Source organism: Staurois parvus, unplaced genomic scaffold, assembly GCF_062004578.1.
Source record: "Staurois parvus isolate SC_StPar_1 unplaced genomic scaffold, SC_StPar_1.0 ptg000721l, whole genome shotgun sequence".
Classification (NCBI taxonomy): Eukaryota; Metazoa; Chordata; class Amphibia; order Anura; family Ranidae; genus Staurois; species Staurois parvus.
In genome coordinates this window covers 2,954,724-2,977,709 of record NW_028318517.1, presented here as the reverse complement: position 1 = coordinate 2,977,709, position 22,986 = coordinate 2,954,724, and the positions used below count along the sequence as shown (strand labels likewise).

Genomic DNA, 22,986 nt, shown 5'->3' with positions numbered 1-22,986 from the left:
ATATCAATTGGGCAGGTAGGTACAGGGGGAGCAAGCGGAGAATGGTCGGGGTCACAGGCCAGGTTCAGCAGGTAGCAAGCAGCATAGTACAGAGGGTCAGGCAGAGGGATGGTCCAGGTCACAAGCCAGGGATCAGAACAGGTAGCAAGCAGCGTAGTACAGAGGGTCAGACAGAGGGATGGTCAGGGTCACAAGCCAGGATCAGAGCAGGAGAAGTCAGCAAAGGAACAGAAACAGGATGCAGGACAGATACAGGGCCCAGGACAAACACAACACCAAGGCAGAGTCTGCAAGTCTGGCCATCCCTTAAATACACCAGTATCATCAGTTCCAGGTGTTAGCTGGCTGAAAGGTTGAGTCTCTGATTGCTGGGAGCACCCGCTGGCCAGCCCTGGTACTGCAGATCAAAAGGCAGGTGAGTCCCACCATTGCTGGCCAGTCCATTCCTAACAATAACTGCCTGTATATACAGGTGAAACTCGAAAAATTAGAATATGGTGCAAAAGTTCATTTATTTCAGTGCAGCAACTTAAAAGGTGAAACTAATATATGAGTCTCATTACATGCAAAGCAAGATAGTTCAAGCCGTGATTTGTCATCATTGTGATGATTATGGCTTACAGCTCATGAAAACCCCAAATCCACAATCTCAGAAAATGAGAATCTTGTGAAAAGGTGGAATAATCTCGGCTCAAAGTGTCCCACTCTAATCAGCTCATTCAGCCATAACACCTGCAAAGGGTTCCTGAGCCTTTAAATGGTCTCTCAGTCTGGTTCAGTAGGAATCACAATCATGGGAAAGACTGCTGACCTGACACCATCACTGACACCCTCCATAAGGAGGGAAAGCCTCAAAAGGTCATTGCAAAAGAAGTTGGATGTTCCCAAAGTGCTGTATCAAAGCACATTAATAGAAAGTTATGTGGAAGGGAAAAGTGTGGAAGAAAAAGGTGCACAAGCAGCAGGGATGACCGCAGCCTGGAGAGGATTGTCAGGAAAAGGCCATTCAAAAGTGTTGGGGACTTTCACAAGGAGTGGACTGAGGCTGGAGTCAGTGCATCAAGAGCCACCACACACAGACGGATCCTGGACATGGGCTTCAAATGTCGTATTCCTCTTGTCAAGCTGCTCCTGAACAGCAAACAATGTCAGAAGCTTCTTACCTGGGCTAAGGAAAAACAGACTTGGTCTGTTGCTCAGTGGCCCAAAGTCCTATTTTCTGATGAGAGGAACTTTTGCATCTCATTTGGAAACCAAGGACCCCGAGTATGGAGGAAGAATGGAAAGGCACAAGGACCCCAATTGTATGGAGGAAGAATGGAAAGGCACAAGGACCCCGAGTATGGAGGAAGAATGGAGAGGCACAAGGACCCCGAGTATGGAGGAAGAATGGAGAGGCCCAAGGACCCCGAGTATGGAGGAAGAATGGAGAGGCCCAAGGACCCCGAGTATGGAGGAAGAATGGAGAGGCACAAGGACCCCGAGTATGGAGGAAGAATGGAGAGGCCCAAGGACCCCGAGTATGGAGGAAGAATGGAGAGGCACAAGGACCCAGAGTATGGAGGAAGAATGGAGAGGCACAAGGACCCCGAGTATGGAGGAAGAGTGGAGAGGCCCAAGGACCCCGAGTATGGAGGAAGAATGGAGAGGCCCAAGGACCCCGAGTATGGAGGAAGAATGGAGAGGCCCAAGGAGCCCGAGTATGGAGGAAGAATGGAGAGGCCCAAGGACCCCAAGTATGGAGGAAGAATGGAGAGGCACAAGGACCCCGAGTATGGAGGAAGAATGGAGAGGCACAAGGACCCCGAGTATGGAGGAAGAATGGAGAGGCCCAAGGACCCCGAGTATGGAGGAAGAATGGAGAGGCACAAGGACCCAGAGTATGGAGGAAGAATGGAGAGGCACAAGGACCCCGAGTATGGAGGAAGAGTGGAGAGGCCCAAGGACCCCGAGTATGGAGGAAGAATGGAGAGGCACACACTGCAAGATGCTTGAAGTCCAGAGTGAAGTTTCCACAGTCTGTGTTGATTTGGGGAGCCATGTCATCTGCTGGTGTTGGTCCACTGTGCTTCATTAAGTCCAGGGTCAACGCAGCCATCTACCAGGAGATTTTGGAGCACTTCATGCTTCCTTCCGCAGACGAGCTTTATGGGGATGCTGACTTCATTTTCCAGCAGGACTTGGCACCGCCCACACTGCCAAAAGCACCAAAACCTGGTTCAATGACCGTGGGATTACTGTGCTTGATTGGCCAGCAAACTCACCTGACCTGAACCCCATAGAGAATCTATGGGGCATTGCCAAGAGAAAGATGAGAGGCATGAGACTGAACAATGCAGAAGAGCTGAAGGCCGCTATTGAAGCATCCTGGTCTTCCATAACACCTCAGCAGTGCCACAGGCTGATAGCTTCCATGCCACGCCGCATTGAGGCAGTAATTGCTGCAAAAGGGGCCCAAACCAAGTACTGAGTACATATGCAGCTTCTACTTTTCAGAGGTCGGATATTGTTCTATGTACAATCCGTGTTTTATTGATTGCATGGAATATTCTCATTTTCTGAGATTGTGGATTTGGGGTTTTCATGAGCTGTAAGCCATAATCATCACAATGATGACAAATCACGGCTTGAACTATCTTGCTTTGCATGTAATGAGTCTCATATATTAGTGTCACCTTTTAAGTTGTATTATTGAAATAAATGAACTTTTGCACAATATTCTAATTTTTCGAGTTTCACCTGTATATATAATTCCTAACTCTGGTGTTGTCAGATTTCATCCTGCCTCTTCTTTTCAGACCTTCTTAAATCTTTTTAGGAACTCCATAATTGATTCCCTACTGCTCTGCTTACAAGCAACTACTGTAGCTAGTGACTGTTAATTTCTGCAATTAACTCCTTCCACATCTGTTTCTGTCCTACGGCAATTCTCCACTCATAGTCCACAGTCAGTCCAAATGGCTCATGAAACATGGTGGTCCAATCCCAACCTGATTCCATATCATATCCCAAAATTCCATCGATGATTATCCTCATGTCCTGTTGTGAACATTGTCGTCCCTGAGTTGCTCTTTTCAAGTAGTTAATGGCAGCAGTGGGGTTTTCCCGGGGATCAGGACAATGCTTTATAATGCCATTAACGTCATTCATTACCATTGGCTTTATCACCACATCATTTCCCACAATGATGGAAGGGTAAGCTTGGATGGCTCCCTCGTCTTCAGCGTCTTTTCTGGACCTCAAATAATACTTACTGAGTTCTTCTGAATTATCCTGTTCCGGCCAACTCACCTCTCCTGTTGAATCTTCTGACTCCTCACTTGCTGCGTCCCTCTCCTGTACTGTCTGCTCTTTTACCATTGATGTCTGTCCTCCTGATTTCATTGCCTTGCTTACTACTTTGCCTTTTTTATTTTCCTCCTTCTTGGTCCTGGGTGTCAGAGCAGCCAGTTTGCTGCATCTGGTCTAATGTCCTTCCCAATGTAACTTTTGTTTCTTTCCACTCTTTATTCATTTCACGCATTGATACACTTGAACCTGACTCTTCTTCTGAAGAACCTTCCCCATCACCACCGATCACTGCCAAATGGCCTCCTTCATTGGTGGGAGACTCTTGGGGCAGAATGTAATGCATGTCTCCTCCTATTATGTGACAACAAATAATCCTCATCCTTAGGGAGCTGAGGATACAGCTGAGTATAATCAGGAAGCGCAGTGGCAGGCAATAAGTGCCATAAATAGCGTTGGCACTATATAAATCCTGTATAATAATAATTAGTCTGTTTAGTTACTGGGGCAGAAGGGATTGGTTTCAGGCATTTATATCCTGGGGCATACTTCAACCAATTCAATGCTCCCCCTCACATATATAGGGAAAGGCAGTTTTGTCCCCTAAATATATCCCCTTTATCACATCCATGTGAAAATCATCATCATTGTCCCCATCTCTGGGAAAAGGACTGGCACTCCCCATGGTTGAACTCCACCCCACCAGGCTGTCCACCCATTGGACAACATAAAAATCCAAAGTGACACTCAGGCAACATACTCTTTACATGTTTCATTAGCTGGTAGTTGGGATTTTTCTAGAGCTGATCCATCTTCCTTAGTAAATTTCTTTAACAGGTTTTCTTCCTCTGAATACTTTACACGGTGGCTCCGGAGGGTCTGGGTACTTCCCCTTACCTTGGGAGTTTCCCATCATCACTGCAAAGCAAAGATGCGATATTACAGTGAAGGAAATAAGTATTTGATCCCCTGCTGATTTTTAATGTTTGCCCGCTCACACAGAAATGATCAGTCTAAAAATCGAATGTTCGGTGTAACACTGAGGGACAGAATTTCAACAACAAATTCAGCAGAAATGCGTCTAACAAATTCTGCACTGATTTGAATGTTCATGAGGGAAATAAGTATTTGATCCCCTTCACAAAATATGACTTAGTACTTGGTGGCAAATCTCTTGTTGGCAATCACAGAGGTCAGACGTTTCCTGTAGTTGGCCACCAGGTTCTCACACATCTCAGGAGGGATTTTGGCCCACTCCTCTTGGCAGATCCTCTCCAAGTCATTAAGGTTTGGTGGCTGACATTTGGCAACTCAAAATTCCAGCTCCCTCCACAGATTTTCAATCGGATGAAGGTGTGGAGACCGGCTAGGCCACTCCAGGACCTTAATGTGCTTCTTCTTGAGCCGCTCCTTTGTTGCCTTGGCCGTGTGTTTTGGGTCATTGTCATGCTGGAACACCCATCCATGACCCATTTTCAATGCCTTGGCTGAGGGAAGAAGGTTCTCACCCAAGATTTGATGGTACATTGCCCCGTCCATCATCCCTTTGATGCGGTGCAGTTGTCCTGTCCCCTTAGCAGAAAAACACCCCCAAAGCAGAATGTTTCCACCACCATGTTTCACAGTTGGGATGGTGTTCTTGGGGTCATAGGCAGCATTCCTTCTCCTCCAAACACGGCGAGTTGAGTTGATGCCAAAGAGCTGGATTTTGGCCTCATCTGACCACAACACTTTCCACCAGTCCTCCTCTGCATCATTCAGATGTTCAGTGGCAGACTTCAGACGGGCCTGGACATGTGCTTTCTTGAGCAGAGGGACCTTGTGGGCACTTCAGGATTTCAGTCCTTGTCGGCGTAGTGTGTTACCAATTGTTTTCTTGGTGACTGTGGTCCCAGCTGCCTGGAGATCATTGACAAGATCCTCACGTGTAGTTCTGGGATGATTCCTCACTGTTCTCATAATCACTGACACTTCACGAGGTGAGATCTTGCATGGTGCACCAGACCTAGGGAGACTGACACTTGTTTTGTGTTTCTTCCATTTGTGAATGATTGCACCAACTGTTGTCACCTTCTCACCAAGCTGCTTGGCCATAGTTTGGTAGCCCAGTCCAGCCTTGTGTAAGTCTACCATCTTGTCTCTGACATCCTTGGACAGCTCTTTGGTCTTTGCCATGGTGGAGAGTTTGGAATCTGATGGTTTGATGGCTCCTGTGGACAGGTGTCTTTTATACAGGTAACACAATGAGATTAGCAGCACTCCCTTTAAGAGACTGCTTCTAATCTCAGCTTGTTACCTGTATGAGAGACACTTGGTAGCCAGAAATCCTGCTGAATGATAGGGGATCAAATCCTTCTTTCCCTCATGAACATGCAGATCCGTCATCATTTGTTAGACATGCATTTCTTTTGAATTTTGTGTTGCTATTCTGTCTCTCAGTGTTACAATACACCGAACATTCGATTTTTAGACCGATCATTTCTGTGTGAGGGGTGAACATTCAACATCAGCAGGGGAGCAAATACGCATTTCCTTCACTGTATGTGAGCTGGCCTATGTGTTTCTCTCCCAGTGATGACTCTTTGTGCCGGGTGAAGCTGGACTGAACTCACATAGAGCTCCGACAAATTTTTTCTCAACTGCACAAGTGCTTCAAGGCTGAAAATCACCTGGACAGATACACCCCTATTGTGACTCCTTCAGACTGTCACCATGCTTTTACCTATCCCAGGTCAATGGAGAAATCTCCTCGCTGAGTAGATGGGGCGTCTCACAGTCCTACAGAGACTTAGAATACATCTACTGAACAGTTTCTCTGGTTACAAGCGTACATAATCACTGAACACACTACTCTGTATGATTGTATGGAGGACATACACACATTTCTTATACATCAACCTAGGTTCTGTTTAACCCCGCGAGCTCCCAAAGCTCCAGCAGACAATTGCTCATGCTACCGCAGCACAGAGGCTTGGTGGAGATAGGGGGCAATCAGGGCAAAGGAAGACAACAAATGCTCACTTACCTCCGATGGCCGATCCTATCCCACTTCTGACACCACTTCTGTCAGGAACATCAATTTATGCCGGCCTCCTCCTCCATACAAACATCCAGTTCAAAGTACTTTGGGAATAATGCAAGTCAGACATCTAGATGTGTGATGCAAAATGTGACTTCTTTATTATTCATCAAGCTTTAATAATAAATGAGAACGCGGCATATTTCAGGCGGTTTCCATAAAGCACCAATCAGAATACAGAATAGAGATTTCAATAAACTACTCTATGGCACGTCATAACAAAAATACAACAGGATAGTGACTTCTGTGATTTCTATAAACAAGAAATGTGTGCATAGATAACAGCATTCACATCCCACGGGAACATCTTGTATGTACAACAAACCAGTTAGTAGGCACAGAGAAAAAGTGAGTTAACTATTAACCCTTTCATATAGTAGGTGGAGCGAATTACTATGATACTTAGCGCCACCTAAAGGATGAATAGGGATTTTTTTTTGTTTTAAATAAATAGTTGGTTTAGTCCTGAGGTTTTATGTCTTTAATGTCTACTATACTCATAAATGTATGAATGTGATCTCCGATACTTGTATGACACCGCCCCTCACATAGTACACTAAAAATATGTCGGGCAGAGAGAGACAAGCATGTGTCCAGCCATGACAAATTCTGCTGTATTTTAATAAACACTGATTTCCTATAATCATCAGCTCCCTCTAGTGGCCATAATGAAGTATTATTCAAAAACACATCAATCAGGAAAAACAGTTCAATACATTATGGCCACTAGATTGAGCCAATGATCATAGGAAATCACTGTGTGAAATAAAATTACACCACGTGACATGGCTGAATGAATGCTGGTCATATTAGTTCATCTATTCTCTAAGTGGGGTGGTATCTATTGGGCCAATCCCTTTTACAAACCACACATAATATCGCCCTTCAAAGTGAAAACAGAAACGATTTGCACAAAATCAAAGAGTAGAAATATTTTCCGGTGGATCCCCTCTACCCAGACCCCATATGTAGACATAGAACAACAAGCTGTGTTCCCTCTCGTGCCGCACTCCTCCAACCACCCAAACCCACACAGAAGCAAAGGGAAATAATGAGAGGAAAGTTCCCCCCTAGTTTGGGGCGGAGTTCTCCTTCCCTCCTGTTGGGGGATGGGAGAAGGATGGACTGAAGACAGAGAGACGCTTCGGGGTCACCACTGTTCTGTAGAGCCTTGAAATGAAGGACATCAACTTCAGAAGTTCTTGTTGTCTGTGTAAAGTTCCCCGATAACGAGATCTGGGCTCTCCCGGCTTCTAGCTCTGTAACCCGCTATATCATTATCAGGAAACGCAACTCCGACACCCAAGAAGGGCTGAAGTTGTGTCCTTCATTTCCAGGATCTACTGACCACTCTGCACCCCGACATTTACTGCACTTCATCCATGTCTTTGGGGACCTCTCATCTCCTTATCAACTGTTTCTTCCATGATGAAGATCAGCCATGGAGTATATCTGAGGTGTATATCAGGGTGTGCTTCTTCCCCACATGAGAGCTGGGATGTCCAGCAACATTCATCTAGAAGACATTTCCCACACTCAAGGCACTAATACACCTCCAGGGTTGTGTGGTACCCCTGATGTATAGGAAGACAGGACTTCAGTGAGGAACATTTCCCTCACTCAGGACAGGAATGTGGCTTCTCCCATGTGAGATCTCTGATGTTTGGAAAGACTTGACTTCTCTGAAAAACATTTCCCGCACTCAGGACAGGAATACGGCTTCTCCCCCATGTGGCATCCCTGATGTGCGATAAGATGGGATTTCTGTGAAAAACATTTCCTGCACTCAGGACAGGAATACGACTTCTCCCTCGTGTGAGATCTCTGATGTGTGTAAAGATTGGACTTAGCTGAAAAACATTTCCCACACTCAGGACAAGAATACGGCTTCTCCCCAATGTGAGATCTCTGATGTGTGTAAAGATTGGACTTATCTGAAAAACATTTCCCACACTCAAAACAGGAATATGGCTTCTCCCCTGTGTGAGATCTCTGATGTGTGTAAAGATGGGACTTATCTGAAAAACATTTCCCGCACTCAAAACAGGAATATGGCTTCTCCCCCGTGTGAGATCTCTGATGTCTGGAAAGATTGGACTTCTGTGAAAAACATTTCCCACACTCAGGACAGAAATATGGCTTCTCTCCTGTGTGAACTCTTTGATGTTTGTAAAGACTGGACTTCACTGAAAAACATTTCCGGCACTCAGGACAGGAATATGCCTTCTCCCCGGTGTGAGATTTCTGATGTATGTAAAGATTGGACTTCTGTGAATAACATTTCCCACACTCAGGACAAGAATACGGCTTCTCCCCTGTGTGAGATCTCTGATGTGTGTAAAGATTGAACTTATCTGAAAAACATTTCCCACACTCAAGACAGGAATACAGCGGCTTCTTCCCCGTGTGAGATCTCTGATGTTTGGAAAGATTGGACTTCACTGAAAAACATTTCCCACACTCAGGACAGGAATATGCCTTCTCCCCAGTGTGAGATCTCTGATGTGTGTAAAGATTGGACTTAGCTGAAAAACATTTCCCGCACTCAGGACAGGAATACGGCTTCTCCCCTGTGTGAGATCTCTGATGTGTGTAAAGACTGGACTTATGTGAAAAACATTTCCCACACTCAGGACAGGAATATGGCTTTTCCCCTGTGTGAGATCTCTGATGTGTGTAAAGACTGAACTTCAATGAAAAACATTTCCCACACTCAGGACAGGCATATGGCTTCTCCCCCGTGTGAGTTCTCTGATGTTTGTAAAGAATCGACTTCTTTGAAAAACATTTTCCACACTCAGGACAGGAATACGGCTTCTTCCCTGCGTGAGATCTTTCATGTGAATTAAGGTTGGATTTATAATGGAAACATTTCCCGCACTCAGTACAGGAAAACCTCTTCCCTGTTGGAAGGCCGGCCCGGTCCCGCACAGTCTGAGGTTCCTCAGGATACGAGGAATCCGATGGTCCATCTACACTGGGTGGTGCCGGATGGACATTGGAGGGAGCCGGGTTTTCTCCTGGACTATACTGTGTGATGTCCTCATCTTCTACTTTCCAGTCTGGAGACAAAGTGAGACAATCCTCGGAGGTTTTCCTCATCTCCCGGCCATGGACTAAAATACAAAGACAAAAAGGATTACTAGACAGGAGCTGATTGGTTCCCCCATACCAGAAAGACAGTGAGAGATCCAATGAGAACTTTATCATCTGGACCAATCAGTGAGCAGTATGGGTGGAGGAATGGATTTAGTGTTCATGACCCACCTGTGCTGATCTCTGTAGGAGTGTCCTCCTCTATAAATGTCCCCGTTATTCCATCCTCCTCCATAGACTGCTGATCATCCCTCACATACGCCTCTTCTTCTTCTGCTTTCACCTCAAATTCTATATCGATTGGATCTCCACTCTAAATCAAGGAAATGAGAGAAAATATCATCTGTAAAATATAAACTCACATAAAATATCCACAAATTGTCTGTACAAGTCCATGTTGTAGATTCTCCATCCCACCAACCTTGTAATAGTGAGGGATGGTGTGATCTTCCTGTGTGGAATCCCGGGAATACAGAGGACGGGGACATCTCTCTGGTGGGTTCCTGGTATTAGGTGGCTCCATGATATCCTTGTGTCCTTCTGAAAACTCCTCCATCACTCCATACTCCTCATCCTCCTCTTTATACTCTTCTTTACCATCAATATTATCATCCCCGAGGATTCCACTCTGAAAGATATAATAAAACATTCATTGTAACAAACATGCTGTGTATAAATCACAACTACCAATAATTGTCATCATCTACCTGATGATGGTGAGGGATGGTGTGACCTTCCTGTGTGGAATCCCGGGAATACAGAGGACGGGGACATCTCTCTGGTGGGTTCCCATGACTGGATCCATCTGTAGGAAACACACACACTGACTGAATCCATTGTTTCTATGTGTTTATCAGATGATGGGGGATCTAGGTGGATCCTCCGTACTGCTCTCTCCTTTACAATAAAGTCTCCTCTTACCCGGTGATGTGAGGGGCGGCTGATTGTCCATCATGACGTCCTTGTAGAGATCCTTGTGTCCTTCTAAATACTCCCACTCCTCCATGGAGAAATAGACAGTGACACCCTGACACCTTATAGGAACCTGACACACACAATGATACAGTCACCATCCAGACACATCCCTTGTCTGTTACTGGAGAATGTCCCAGAATTCCCGGCACCGCTCACCTCTCCTGTCAGCAGCTCCATCATCTTCTTGGTGACTTCTAGAATCTTCTGCACGTTGTGTCTCTCAGGGTTTAGGGAGTCACATGGAGGCACTGTGATGGTCATATGATCACCTGACTTCAGAAGAGGAAATCTCTGTATTGAGGAACCAATAGGAATATCATGTTAGAATCCCAGAATCCTCTTCACCTCTCCGGTCAGGTATGTTTTATTAATAAATATAAGAGTGATGTCATGTGACCTCCCAGAATCCTCCTCACCTCTCCGGTCAGGTCTGTGTTTTATTAATAGAGATGAGAGTGATGTTATGTGACCTCCCAGAATCCTCCTCACCTCTCCGGTCAGGTCTGTGTTTTATTAATAGAGATGAGAGTGATGTCATGTGACCTCCCAGAATCCTCCTCACCTCTCCGGTCAGGTCTGTGTTTTATTAATAGAGAAAAGAGCGATGTCATGTGACCTCCCAGAATCCTCCTCACCTCTCCGGTCAGCAGGTAGATGATCTCCAGGGTGAGGTTTAGTATCTTCTCAGTCATGTGACTCCGGTCCTCCTCCATCCTCATTGGTGCCATCATGTGATCTATACAGGTCTCCTTGTAGACGGATAACTTTGGGAAATGAAAGTAAGAATGATTTGGATGGTATTGGTCACACAATAATAGGATGTGGATGTGAGGGGGGAATAGGAGGGTTGCTGGACATTGAAGAACTACTCCCCCCATGGGAAGACATTTAATCTGAACTGTTTAGTGTTTGCTACATCTTGGAGGTCCTGGGACAATCTTGACCTGCCAGATCAGAAATCCCCTTTTCTCTGTTAGGTTTGTTTGGTCTCTGAACTGGTTTTGATGAGTATTAGATCTGCAGACAAGGAATGATAAATCTGATCCTTCCTATGACCTGTTTGCTCTGACGCAGTGCTGTGAGGTCAATGTCGGCTCATCATGATGTCCAGGAAGGGGAACTTGCTGACTTTTGGCCGGATTTGCTGACTTTAATAGCCAGAACTCTGACTGCAAGGCTCCAATCTCTAGCAGCCTGCTGACTGACAGGAGTGATGTCACTGTCACTCTCTGCAGTAAGAGAAGGGATTGGATGGGATAGCAGGAGGATCCTACTGGTGTAATAGAGAGCTCTGGGGGAGGAGTCTGTTCTCTTCCCTCCAATGACAGCCCATCGTGGGTAGGAAGAGAACAACATAAGGGAAGGGTTAGTTCATTCATTGCCAAGTATACTGTGATATCCAGGACATTGTACAGAGTGGTGGTGGGTTCCTGGGGCTTTGAATTCCAGCACCGGGCACTGCCAGAGCCTGTGTCATGGGAAGGTATTGAAGTGTCTCCTGAAGATGTTCAGCACTGACCCCTGACTACCTTTTAGTCGATAATGCACCAACAGACCTCCTCTAAGAACAAGTGACCACCAAGGGGTGAAGGACCGCCCTCCTTCATTCCACTTGGTATACTGGAAAACAATGAGATGGTAAGAAGGTGAAGGTTGTCTTCCTTTCCTGATAGGAGTTCTGTAAGGAGGTCTGGAAAGTAAATACAGCAATGTAAGGGGCCCTATGCTCCATACTCCTGACCCCGGCACTCCATCATTGTGTTGGCTGCATAGTGTAATGATTGCCCATTGGCTGCCTGTGTAGTGTCATCATTGCCCTTTGTAGGCCATGTATGGTCAGGATGGTCCTTGTCTTGTCTATTTATTGTCAGTGCTGTTTGTTTAGAGGACCATATTACTAGAATTTATCTCCACAATGAGGAGAATGTTCCGGCCCCGGAAGTGGGGGAATGTTCTGCCCCTGAAGGGGTTCATCTGGGTTCCCACACTATATATGTGTGTATCATCATCTGCTGGAGATAAAAGACGTCACAGTGACTATGGAGGAAGAGAACGGACATGACTATGGAGGAAGAGGACGGACGTGACTATGGAGGAAGAGGACGGACGTGACTGTAGAGGAAGAGGACGGACGTGACTGTGAAGGAAGAGGACGGACGTGACTGTGGACGAAGAGGATGGACGTGGCTGTGGAGGAAGAGGACGGACGTGACTGTGGAGGAAGAGGACGGACGTGACTGTGGAGGAAGAGGACGGACGTGACTGTGGAGGAAGAGGACGGACGTGACTGTGGAAGAAGAGGACGGACGTGACTGTAGAGGAAGAGGATGGACGTGACCGTGGAGGAAGAGGACGGACGTGACCGTGGAGGAAGAGGACGGGCGTAACCATGGAGGAAGAGGACAGGCGTGACTATGGAGGAAGAGGACGGGCGTGACTATGGAGGAAGAGGACGGGCGTGACTATGGAGGAAGAGGATGGACATGACTATGGAGGAAGAGGACGGATGTGACTATGGAGGGAGAGGACAGACATGACTATGGAGGAAGAGGACAGACATGACGGGGGTTACTGGGTGTAAATAGGAAATAACAACTTATTACCTCCTCTGCTGCCACTTCCACAAATGTTTCCGATCTGCTTCCTCCCAACTCACCTCTCGGAATGTCCTGCCTGTACCTGACATCACTTCCTGTCTGTACCTGACATCACTTCCTGTCTGTATCCCATAGAGAAGTCCTGTCTGGGGAGAAATGAGATCACCATCTTGTGGATTTCATAGGAACTGCAGCCCCGAGAAACGTCCCCTAATAACATTCCAGCATTGTATCTACCTTACAGGGATACCAGGGAAGATCAAAAAGAACTAAAAAAGTAAGAAACAATAAACCTAACTCTTATGCAACCAACTGTTTATATAATATATTTTACTACAGATAGAAAAGTCTTAAAGACACAGAACACAAGATAAAAACAAAATACATAATAAAACAGAGACCTCCAAAACAGATATTTTTGGGTAAAATATGCAAAAATACATCCTAAAGTATAAAAATATCTATCAATCCACTGATAATGAAGATGTTAGACATAAATGACAAGGATGTAATGGTCACAGAGGAATGGTGGTGGAGATCTCTCAAAGTAAGAACACTTCCTTGAATGGTTCTATAAATAAAGAATGAATCCTGGAGGGAATAAAGCTGTAAAGCAATAAATAATATATAAACTGGGCCATCCACTTCATCCATAAAGACATTGTGATTGAAGATCTTCTAGATCACATAGAAGGAGGACTCATCCATGATTTCATACATTTGTTTGGAAGGATAGAACAATCCTCAGAAGGGAACATGTAGGATGACAGGAAAGGCTCCTGACTGGTGAGATCCTCCAAACATAATGATGACATCCATGAACTGGAGCGAGCTCGTTGGGGTGATAAAGCCAATCTGGAAACACTGTGTAGACGTTCTCCAAGAACTCAGCACACTCCAGGTGTGGAGAAAGTCTCCAGGTGGGTTTAGCCTGTCATTTATCATAGGTAGAAATGTCCACACATGGACTTCCACAGGGACCCCCGAGACTACATGTAGAACCTGTACAGTGTCCCCTGTAATGAACTGCTTCCCACCAGGCCTATAGCAGAATGACAGCTGAGAGGGATCTCTCCCATCCTGGGTGGACATCATATGAAGTCCTCCAAGTCTAGTGGCTCTGCTGTATCTTGATATGTCACCTGCTGTGTCCACCAGATGACAGATCATTGTACCAGGCCAGCCCAGTACCATGTGATTGCTGTGACCAATCACAGTGATCACATGACAGTTGTACACAATGAATGGCTTGCATTCATAGCCATTCATTGTGTACTATTGTGATGATCTCTGTGATTTGTCACTGGCTCACTACCTCTGCTGGAAGTTTACTCCAAGCATCAACTACTCTTTCAGTAAAATAATACTTTCTGAGATTAGTTGTGAACTTTCCTCCAGTTAGTTGGAGGTCATGTCCTCGTGTTCTTCATTTTGGTTTCATATTGAAAATCCTGCCCTCCTGAACCTTATTCACTCCCTTGTTGTATGTAAAGGTTTCAGTCATGTCTCCCCTTTCCCTTCTCTCCTCCAGACTGGACATGTTACGTTCCTGAAGTCTCTCCTGATATCACTATTTGTATTCCCCATCTCTGGACTCGTTCTATCTTATCAATACCTTTATGTAAGTGAGGTCTCCAGAACTGGACACAGTATTCTACATGAGGTTGCTGGTGACCCCTCTAGTGATAGAAAGATCTATATAGAGGAATCAGGACCTCCTTCCTCCTGCCGGTGACCCCTCTAGCGATATAAAGATCTATATAGACGAATCAGGACCTCCTTCCTCCTGCCGGTGACCCCTCTAGTGATATAAAGATCTATATAGAGGAATCAGGACCTCCTTCCTCCTGCCGGTGACCCCTCTAGCGATATAAAGATCTATATAGAGGAATCGGGACCTCCTTCCTCCTGCCGGTGACCGCTCTAGCGATATAAAGATCTATATAGAGGAATCAGGACCTCCTTCCTCCTGATGGTGACCCCTCTAGTGATATAAAGATCTATATAGAGGAATCAGGACCTCCTTCCTCCTGCCGGTGACCCCTCTAGTGATATAAAGATCTATATAGAGGAATCAGGACCCTCTTCCTCTCGCCAGTGACCCCTCTAGTGATATATAGATCTATATGGAGGAATTAAAAAGAGAACAATCCCCTGCGCTTGAATGGAAAAATCCCTACCCCTAAGCTGCTAACACCTCCCTTCAACCATAAAGTCTAAATAATCGATATATAATGGTGTAGCGCTAAATAAATACTAACATAAGTGACCAAAATCAGACTAAATATGATGAATAAACAATCAGAAGTGAAAAAGTGTACCAATAATAAATTAGTGCACACACACAATCAATATAAAAGGATAACCCCAACTACAGGGACCAAACTAAGTGAATAACATAATTAGTGCATGTGTACAAAAACATCTGTGAAAATATTATATATATATCCACTAATAAAAAGTCCACACACTGTTCCAATAATGTTGATTAGTGCTCCACAGCAATAACTTGCATTTAAATAAATGTGAATCCAGTGCCAACAACTCGTGAATCCAAAAACATCCAAAGTGCCCCCTCCCCTCCTAAAAGTGACCACAAGGGCCAGCTCGCTTTAGGGTAAGACACGCTTTCCCAGGAATAGCCTCGTCACCACCGGATGGACCCTCCTGGATATCCCACAGGCTTTTATCCTCCTGAGTCCTCCAATCCCCTGGTACTTGTAATAGTAGTTCACCCACACAGGATCATAACTCATTTGTGATCTCATACCTGAGAGCTTGGTGAGCACAGGGTCCACAGCATGTCACTCCACCTCCGATCACCGACCTGCACTCCCGATCCACTGCTGGCTGCACTCAGAGTCCCCGTACAAGCTACCCTGAGAGCCAGGATCCTATTCCTGGGAAAGCGTGTCTTACCCTAAAGCGAGCTGGCCCTTGTGGTCACTGTTGTGGACTTTTTATTAGTGGATATATATATATATATAATATTTTCACAGAGTGTTTTTGTACACATGCACTAATTATGTTATTCACTTAGTTTGGTCCCTGTAGTTGGGGTTATCCTTTTATATTGATTGTGTGTGTGCACTAATTTATTATTGGTACACTTTTTCACTTATGATTGTTTATTCATCATATTTAGTCTGATTTTGGTCACTTATGTTAAAAAGGTTGTGAGAACCACAATCGGGCTCAGGGTAGGATTTCTGCTGCTGTTCCTAATTTTGAGATATGGATTGCGTGCCGGAAAATAATTACACGGACAACTGTCCAGTACAACCACTTTCACATCATCTCATCTCTGTTTATTGCAGGGCGGTGCTTAACCTTTTATACATAGAAAACAATAGAGTATACGTCATTATTACGTATATACAGTCACATTCTAAAAGGCACATTTTGCTTGGCTGAAATATAGGAGAAATGTAGAAACTTGATGCTTGCTTCTCATCCCGTTATCTATTCACTCCCCTTCACATACTCAAAGCCTAAGTGAAATCCTCTCAGTGCAAAGGGAGGGGTTGAGAGCATCACTCTGAGCAAACAAGTTAAGGAGGACTGCAAAGCCCAGCAGACAAAAATATATACGCAGAACACATATATTTAGAAATATGAAAAAGTATAAAAGTAAATATGTATAAAATGTATATTTTAAACAGGAAACAGAATAGGCATTTTACCAAATCCATCAGAATGTTAGTATTTATTTAGCGCTACACCATTATATATCGATTATATGGAGGAATTGGGACCTCCTTCCTCCTGCTGGTGACCCCTTTAGTGATATATAGATCTATATGGAGGAATTGGGACCTCCTTCCTCCTGCTGGTGACACCTCTAGTAATATAAAGATCTATATAGAGGAATCGGGACCTCCTTCCTCCTGCTGGTGACCCCTCTAGTGATATAAAGATCTATATAGAGGAATCGGGACCTCCTTCCTCCTGCCGGTGACCCCTCTAGTGATATAAAGATCTATATAGAGGAATCGGGACCTCCTTCCTCCTGCCGGTGACCCCTCTAGTGATATAAAGATCTATATAGAGGAATCAGGACCTCCTTCCTCCTGTCGGTGACCCCTCTAGTGATATAAAGATCTATATAGAGGAATCAGGACCTGATTCCTCCTGCCGGTGACACCTCTAGTAATATAAAGATCGATATAGAGGAAACGGGATGTCCTTCCTCCCACCGGTGACCCCTCTAGTGATATTGAGATCTATATAGAGGAATTGGGACCTCCTTCCTCCCACCAGTGACCCCTCTATTGATATAAAGTTCTATATAGAAGAATCTGGACCCCCTTCCTCCTGACGGTGACCCCTCTAGTGATATAAAGATCTATATAGAGGAATCGGGACCTCCTTCTTCCTGCCGGTGACCCCTCTAGTGATATAAAGATCTATATAGAGGAATCGGGACCTCATTCCTCCTGATGGTGACCCCTCTAGTGATATAAAGTTCTATATAGAAGAATCTGGACCTCCTTCCTCCTGACGGTGACCCCTCTAGTGATATAAAGATCTATATAGAGGAATCGGGACCTCCTTCCTCCTGACGGTGACCCCTCTAGTGATATAAAGATCTATATAGAGGAATCGGGACCTCCTTCCTCCTGCCGGAGACCCCGCTAGTGTTATAAATATTTATATAGAGTAATCAAGACCTCTTTCCTCCCACCTTTGACCCCTCTAGTGATATAAAGATCTATATAGAGGAATCAGGACCTCCTTCCTCCTGCCTGTGACCCCTCTAGTGATATGTAAATCAATATAGAGGAATCAGGACCTCCTTCCTCCTTCTGTGGACCCCTCTAGTGTTATAAAGATCTATATAGAGGAATCAGGATTTCTTTCCTCCTGCCGGTGACCCCTCTAGTGATATAAAGATCTATATAGAGGAATCGGGACCTCCTTCCTCCTGCTGGTAACCCCTCTAGTGATATATAGATCTTTGTGGAGGAATCAGGACCTCCTTCCTCTCGCCAGTGACCCCTCTAGTGATATGTAGATCTATATAGAGGAATCAGGACCTCCTTCCTCCCGCCGGTGAACCCCTCTAGTGATATAACAATCTATATAGAGGAATCAGGACCTCATTCCTCCTGACGGGGACCCCTCTATTGATATAAAGATCTATATAGAGGAATCAGGACCTCCTTCCTCCTTCTGTGGACCCATCTAGTGAAAAATAGATTTATATAGAGAAATCAGGACCTCCTTCTGTGATGATTGTGTGCAATAGAGACACGGACGTTGTACATGACAGCCATCTTGTTCGTTCTCAGCCATATTCTCTCCTGTCCTCCCTTTGTCCATGGAATGCATAGCTGTATGTCGAACGGAGGTCAACAGGATCTCTTATCGTAAATAAAACACAGATAGATCATCTCCAGGGCTGTAAACCATTAATTAGTCTGGTTCCAGGGGGTCTGCTGGAAAACCACTTTCCTCTGCTGGATCACAAAACAATAACTCAGTCATGACCTGTTAGGATATAAGAGATAGAGCGTGCTATAAAACGTACATTCCACAAGTCATTTTTCATACAATTCATAAACTTCAGCAGGAACTGGGCACATTAATATGAAGTATATATTCGTATAGATCATTTTAATATGAGTCACACAAGACCTTACATCACTATGTTAGTGCCTACAAGACAGAAGAAGCAGTCTCTTTCCTCCTGGGTGACAAGGGTTTGCCATGTTTGGTATCTTTGCATTTGGAATATAATTCTGAATATTAATCTGTCAGTTGCTAGGATGCTACCTGTACCTATTGGAGGTTATTGACTTTAGTATGAAATTGGAAATGGTACTAATAGGATGCAGGAGATCCGCTGAGACATAGAAAGGGAAATGGGAGCTAATAAGCTGCAGGAGATCTGCTGAGAAAATGAAAAATTAAATGTGTATGAAATGGATGGATTTGCAGACACTTCCAGAAGATGATGTTCATTATGAGTGGATTGATATATATTTTTATACTTTAGGATGTATTTTTGCATTTTCTTCCCTGGAAGGATCAGGTTTGGTGGGATCTGTCTCATTAGCTATACATTTGTATTTTGTGTTTTGTGTTTGTAAAACTTTTCTATATGAGCTACCCCCTCATCACCCCTCTCCCTCGACACAACCCACAGGGACTTCATCACTGCTCAAACTCCCTCCAACCCCGTCCCCTCTCACACAGCTACCCCCTCATCACCCCTCTCCCTCGACACAACCCACAGGGACTTCATCACTGCTCAAACTCCCTCCAACCCCGTCCCCTCTCACACAGCTACCCCCTCATCACCCCTCTTCCACAGCCCCACCACTGCTCTGACCTCCACTTCCACCCCACCCAACATTCCTCATATTGAAGCCCTCTCAACACTCCACACCTTCGACCTTACTACCATCGAGCAAGTCTCCAAGGTCCTCTCTGATGCCCACCTCACCACCTGCCCCCTCAACCCTATCCCCTCACAACTCCTACGACCTCCCTCCCCCTCTATCCTACGCTCCTTCACCCACATCTTTAATCTCTCCCTCTCCTCCGGCACTTTCCCCTCCCCTCTGAAGCATGCACACATCACCCCCATACTTAAAAAGCCCTCCCTGGACCCCAATGACCCGAACAACCTCAGACCCATCTCCCTGCTCCCATTCACATCCAAACTCCTTCAGCGCTTAGTCTACACCCACCTATGCTCTCACCTCAATGACAACAACCTCCTCGATCCCCTACAGTCTGGCTTCCGTCCCCTACACTCCACCGAAACTGCCTTACTCAAACTCTCCAACGACCTGCTAATCGCCAAAGCTAATGGCCACTATTCAGTGCTCCTACTCCTTGACCTCTCTGCGGCCTTCGACACCGTCCACCACTCCCCTTCTTCCTCAAAAAACTACACTCCCTCGGCCTCATAGATTCCGCTCTCTCCTGGCTCTCATCCTACCTGTCACAACGCTCTTTCAGTGTTACCTATAATGCTACCACCTCCCCCTCACTCCCCCTCTCTGTTGGAGTCCCTCAAGGCTCTGTCCTCGGGCCCCTTCTCTTCTCCATCTACACCTCCTCCCTTGGCCAACTCATACACTCTCACGGCTTCAACTACCACCTCTATGCTGACGACACACAAATCTATCTCTCAACCCCCCACCTCACCCCCTCGGTCTCTGCCCGAATCACACACCTACTGAGCGACATATCAGACTGGATGTCGCTCCACTTCCTTAAACTGAACCTCTCCAAAACCGAGTTTCTTTTCTTCCCCCCAGCCTGGACACCACCTCCCATTGACTTCTCAATCACATCCAACAATGCCACCATCAAACCCGCCCCGCAGGCCAGAGTAGTTGGTGTCATTCTGGACTCCAACCTATTCTTCCAGCCCCAAGTCCAATCATTAAGTAACTCATGCAGACTCCACCTCGCCAAAATTTGCACGTTCCTAACCCCAGAAACCACTAAACAGCTCATCCACTCCCTCATCATATCACGACTCAATTACTGCAACTCCCTCCTCACTGGTCTGCCTCACCGCTGGCTATCCCCGCTTCAGTCGATCCTGAACACGTTTGCCAGACTCATTCACCTTTCCAACTGCTCCGTTTCCGCCACCCTCCTCTGCCAATCCCTCCACTGGCTTCCGATTGCGCAACGTATCAAATTCAAAATCCTAACACTGACGTACAAAGCTGTCCACCATACTGCCCCGAACTACATCACCGACCTAATATCCAAGTACCACCCAACACGCACACTCCGCTCCTCACAAGACCTCCTTCTCTCTAGTTCCCTGGTCTCCTCCTCCCATGCCCGCCTCCAGGACTTCTCCAGGGTGTCACCCATCCTCTGGAACTCCCTACCCCAACCCATCAGACTATCACCTACTCTCCTCTCCTTTAGGCGCACCCTGAAAACCCACCTCTTCAGGGAAGCCTACCCCACCCCCTGCTAACTTGCCGATCTCCTCCGCTCTTCCTACCACTCCATCCCCCACAGCGATCTCCTCCTGTACCTCCATCCCCTCCCTCCTAGATTGTAAGCGCGAAAGAGCAGGGCCCTCAAACCCCTCATGTTTTGCATTGTATTGGTATTGTACTGTCACATGTTCTGTCCCCCTTTGTAATGTACAGCGCTGAGCGATCTATTGGTGCTTTATAAATACTGTAAAAATAATATATGTAATAAGAGATGTTTGTTGAACAGTTGGTTATATAAGAGTTACATTTATTTCTTCTTCCTTTATTCAGTAATGTTTCATCTCCCGTAGTATCCCTGTAAGGTACATAATATACGGGAATGGGGATTATGGGTTGGATCTCGGGGCTGCAGTTCCTCTGAGCTCCACAAGGTGGGGATCTCACTTCTACCCAGACAGGAAGTCTCTCTGGAATGCAGACAGGAAGTGATGTCAGGCACAGACAGGAAGTGATGTCAGGGACAGACAGAAAGTTCCAGATGAGAGTTGAGGTAGGAAGAAGTATAGAGGAGACGTTGGTGGAAGTGGCAGCAGAGGAGGTAATAAGATGTTATTTCCTATTTACAACAAATGTATATAAATCTGAGGCTCTTTTAGGAATGTTTTCGGCTTTAAAAAATGAAAGGGGCTTTATAGCAACTCAAATGTGTAATATGTGTAACATTGTTCTGTTTATCTCCTCCTCCCGTCCCCCGCCTGTCTCCAGCACCGCACCCAGGACTAGCAGGGAGGGGAGAGACCTTGCAGTGTAATGAGAACCGATTGGCTGCTCCTCAGGAAAGGGGAGTGTCCTGCTTATCCTTTCTCCCTTTCACTCCCAGAGCCATTTTTTGCACACATTAAAAAAATCATTTTATCCTGAAGATGACACAAAACCCCCAAACTATCGATTTTCTGAAAGTAGAGACTTTAGAGAATAAAATAGTGGCAGTTCTAATTTTTTATGTCACAAAATATTATCACAAAGTCTATGAAATGCCAAATTTCAGTAAAAAATACACTTAAGCTGATTTCAGGGCACAAAAAGCAATAAATGACCCATTTATGTGTAAAAATATAAAAGCCGAGGTTGCAGCGAGTAAATAGATATCCAACATGTCAAACCTTAAGTTGTGTGTGCTGAAATGGTGACAACCTTTAGTCCCGGTATTATCTATAGGGGACACATTTATAGCCCCTTCTAGGTCATCAGTATAGAGTACGGAGGAGGTCTGCTCCTAGAATTATCCTCTCATTCTGGTGTGACCGGCGATATGTAACGTGTATCACAATCAATGTTATCACGTGTAGGCGCTCCAGCGTGTGCTCTTGCGTTTGGGTGCGCATATATGTGGGGTGGGGAGCCTCAACATGTTTTAAGGGGAGGAGTTATGTACTTGGGTGTAACTTTAATTCTTTACAATTAAAAAAAACATTTTTACTTAAGGGGACAAAGTCCTCTATGTGATGACTTTTGATGACAGGTTCTCTTTATTGAGACATCCAGGGTCTAAAAGACCCCCAATGTTCCCCTGTACTCCATTGGATGTAATGTAGAGCACATCGCACCGCATTACATTCTTTGCTGGCCTCGATGGTTGGGAAATCTGTCATAACATCACTTCTGGGTCAGGACAAGAAGGGAGTGAACATGTCCGCTCTCCTCCGTCCCCTCTACCCTCCGACACACGCTGACCCGGACCCACAGATGGGCAAGCAGAGCCGGGGAAGCATAGTAGGTACAGGAGAGGTTCACACACACGGGGTGGCAGAGGCTGGCACCTGAAAGGAGAGCCCTGTGGCTTGCCCTCAGCAGGGATAAAGATTAAAAACAATACTTGCCCGGCCCCCAGAACTACATGTCCCGGGCGTCGGGTGATGTAAAGTGACCATCCCTGCATGATGAACCGACATTGACCTCACAGCACTGCCTCAGAGCAAACTAGTCATAGGAAGGATCAGATTTATCATTCCTTGTCTGCAGATCTAATACT

The 22,986-nt window shown here is 45.6% G+C and overlaps 1 protein-coding gene across 1 annotated transcript in view; it reads right to left on the bottom strand.

Moving 5' to 3' along the window:
* Positions 1-6,444: 6,444 nt before the first annotated feature.
* Positions 6,445-22,986, bottom strand: part of LOC149445436 (uncharacterized) — a 194,079-nt gene continuing 177,537 nt past the window's right edge. The window contains exon 8 of the mRNA XM_089653838.1: positions 6,445-9,123. Coding sequence (XP_089509964.1) covers positions 7,988-9,123 — 1,136 coding nt within the window. The 3' untranslated portion in view covers positions 6,445-7,987. The remainder of the gene's footprint in view (positions 9,124-22,986) is intronic.